Source organism: Vigna angularis, chromosome 10 (assembly GCF_016808095.1).
Source record: "Vigna angularis cultivar LongXiaoDou No.4 chromosome 10, ASM1680809v1, whole genome shotgun sequence".
Lineage (NCBI taxonomy): Eukaryota > Viridiplantae > Streptophyta > Magnoliopsida > Fabales > Fabaceae > Vigna > Vigna angularis.
The window spans coordinates 1,824,095-1,826,381 of NC_068979.1; the positions used below are offsets into that span (position 1 = coordinate 1,824,095).

Sequence of the window (2,287 nt, forward strand, 5' to 3'; positions counted from 1 at the left end):
TTGCCCCCTCTTCTTTTCCAGCAAATTCTCTTTTGGTGAAGATCAAGTGCAATTCTTTTTAGTCTTTAATACCTGTCTTTGATTCAATTAAATGAACAACACTGTTGCTTCTACTGCTCTACTCTCTTTATTGCCTTTGACTTTTGCCAATTTCCTATGCTCTTCCCCTTTTTCTCATTTCCCCCTCTCCATCAAAATATAATAATTACTTCGCATAATCTCTTAATTATTTACACCAAAACCTATACCTTTTAATGAAATGATATCATATATTCTTAATAGAAGACTACAAGTAAAAGAAAAAAGATTTATATTAAAATTTTCCCAAAACATTGGGGGAAAAGTATCTCATGCATGTACTTGTGGCTAAGCGAGGGCAGTGAAGTAATTTAGCGTGGGAGGAAGATGGTCACAGAGACAATTTGAGACGAATGAAACGATCACGTTGTGTGAACGGGGATTGGTTTGAAAAAATCTGTAGGAAAGTGCTTCCTGTTTCTATAAATAATCCCTGCCCAATGCTAATTACCAACACTCCCACCATAGCATACTGTTCCAAACCCCACCGCAACCCATTGTCTATATTAATTATCATCTTCGTCTTCCTCTTCTCCCACTCCTCTCTTCTCCTCATAAACTGTAGCCATAGAACTTGCAGACACTATTTTTTCTTTCCTTCTACAGTTAGGAAGAGGGACCAGTTTTTTTCCAGTGACCTTCTTCGTATATATTTTCCTTTTTTTTTTTCACATCGGTTGCATAACCCTCCTCTTTTGGCTTGCCAGTCTTCCGGTAAAACGACGCTGGAGATTAAGGTTTGGCCAAAACCATGGACGGAATGCAAGAAAGAAACTCACAGCTTGGAACTGATATTGGGTCCTCCTTATCAAAGCTAATATTAACCAGTGGCTCAAATACCCTGGACTCAATCTTCTCAGATTGTCCCCCAACAAACGCCGCCAGTAGCAACTCCGTGTTGGACTATTTAGAACCCTTTGGATCTTCCGGGTTTGAGCCTTTGGGCTCTTCCGTCTACCTTCGCCAGAGGGACATCCTCCAAAAGTTCTACCAAGAAAGCCGGGGGAACGGGAACGGGAACGGGAACGGCAACGGATCTCTTCTTCCCACTTCCTTGGCAAACCCGTCTATAAATTCTCTTTACACTGCTTCGTTGACTTCTTCTTTGACCAACCCTTCCAAGAAAAAGCTCTACAGGGGAGTGAGACAGAGACACTGGGGCAAATGGGTCGCCGAAATTAGACTTCCCCAGAACAGGATGAGAGTGTGGTTGGGCACCTACGACACCGCCGAAGCAGCCGCCTACGCCTACGACCGCGCCGCGTATAAGCTACGTGGAGAGTACGCGCGTTTGAATTTCCCCAATTTGAAGGACCCGACCAAGCTGGGGTTCGGAGATTCCGCCAGATTGAACGCCTTGAAGAGCTCCGTCGACGCCAAAATCCAGGCCATATGTCAGAAGGTGAAAAGGGAGAGAGCCAAAAAGATCGCCGCCAAGAAGCTCAGTTCTGCCACCGCTCACGCAACCCGCAAGGAGAGCGAGAAGATCAATTCCTCCGCTTCCTCGTCGTCGTCGTCGCTGCCGCTGTCGCCGCCGTCGATTTTTTGCGATAATTGGGCGAACGAGTTGTTTTCGCCGAGCGTTTCGGAGGATGGGATTTGGAAGGGGGAGAACTCGCCGACCACGGTTTCGACGGAGTGTCAAATGATGGTAACAGACGAGACGGAGTTCGAAGGTTGTTCTCTGGCGAGGTTGCCTTCTTTCGATCCCGAGTTGATTTGGGAAGTTCTGGCCGTTTGATAGAATGTTTCTTAGGTGATGTGCATAATATGAAAACGAAAATATCAGTGTTGTGTGGTTTTGTTTTGGTTTTTGTGTGGTGAGAGAGCGGTTTCTTAGCATTTTGAGTGGAATTGCTATGGCTGCCGTTTGGGCCTTGGTTTTTTGCTCAAAGGCTCGCTTGAGGAGTTTTCCTTTTGCAGTTGTTGTGATACAGATCTCCCTGCATTATAAATTTTCCTATCACTGCAATGCTACTCTGTTCTCTTCTCTTCTCTCCTTCATCCTCCATGATTGATACTGTACAATTGCATTTCAGTTCTGATTACTGTTCAGCTTGTATCATGATAAGATATTCTACTGATTTCATAACATTGATTTCTTACAGGTTCGTCATTCATATAATAAGAATTACTAGTAGTAATTATAATATTTCTTAGCATATGATACAGATTCATTCTTAAGATAAGATTTTTAAGAATCTAAGGA

The 2,287-nt window shown here is 43.6% G+C and overlaps 1 protein-coding gene across 1 annotated transcript; it reads left to right on the top strand.

Moving 5' to 3' along the window:
- Positions 1–440: 440 nt before the first annotated feature.
- Positions 441–2,050, top strand: LOC108320336 (ethylene-responsive transcription factor ERF061). Its single transcript, XM_017551723.2, has one exon. The coding sequence runs from the start codon at positions 830–832 to the stop codon at positions 1,817–1,819; it is 990 nt and encodes a 329-aa protein (XP_017407212.1). The 5' UTR covers positions 441–829; the 3' UTR covers positions 1,820–2,050.
- The last annotated feature ends 237 nt before the right edge of the window (positions 2,051–2,287 follow it).

Excerpts from the sequence above, each read along its gene's own strand:
- LOC108320336 (XM_017551723.2), top strand. The coding sequence starts at position 830 with ATGGACGGAATGCAAGAAAGAAACTCACAGCTTGGAACTGATATTGGG.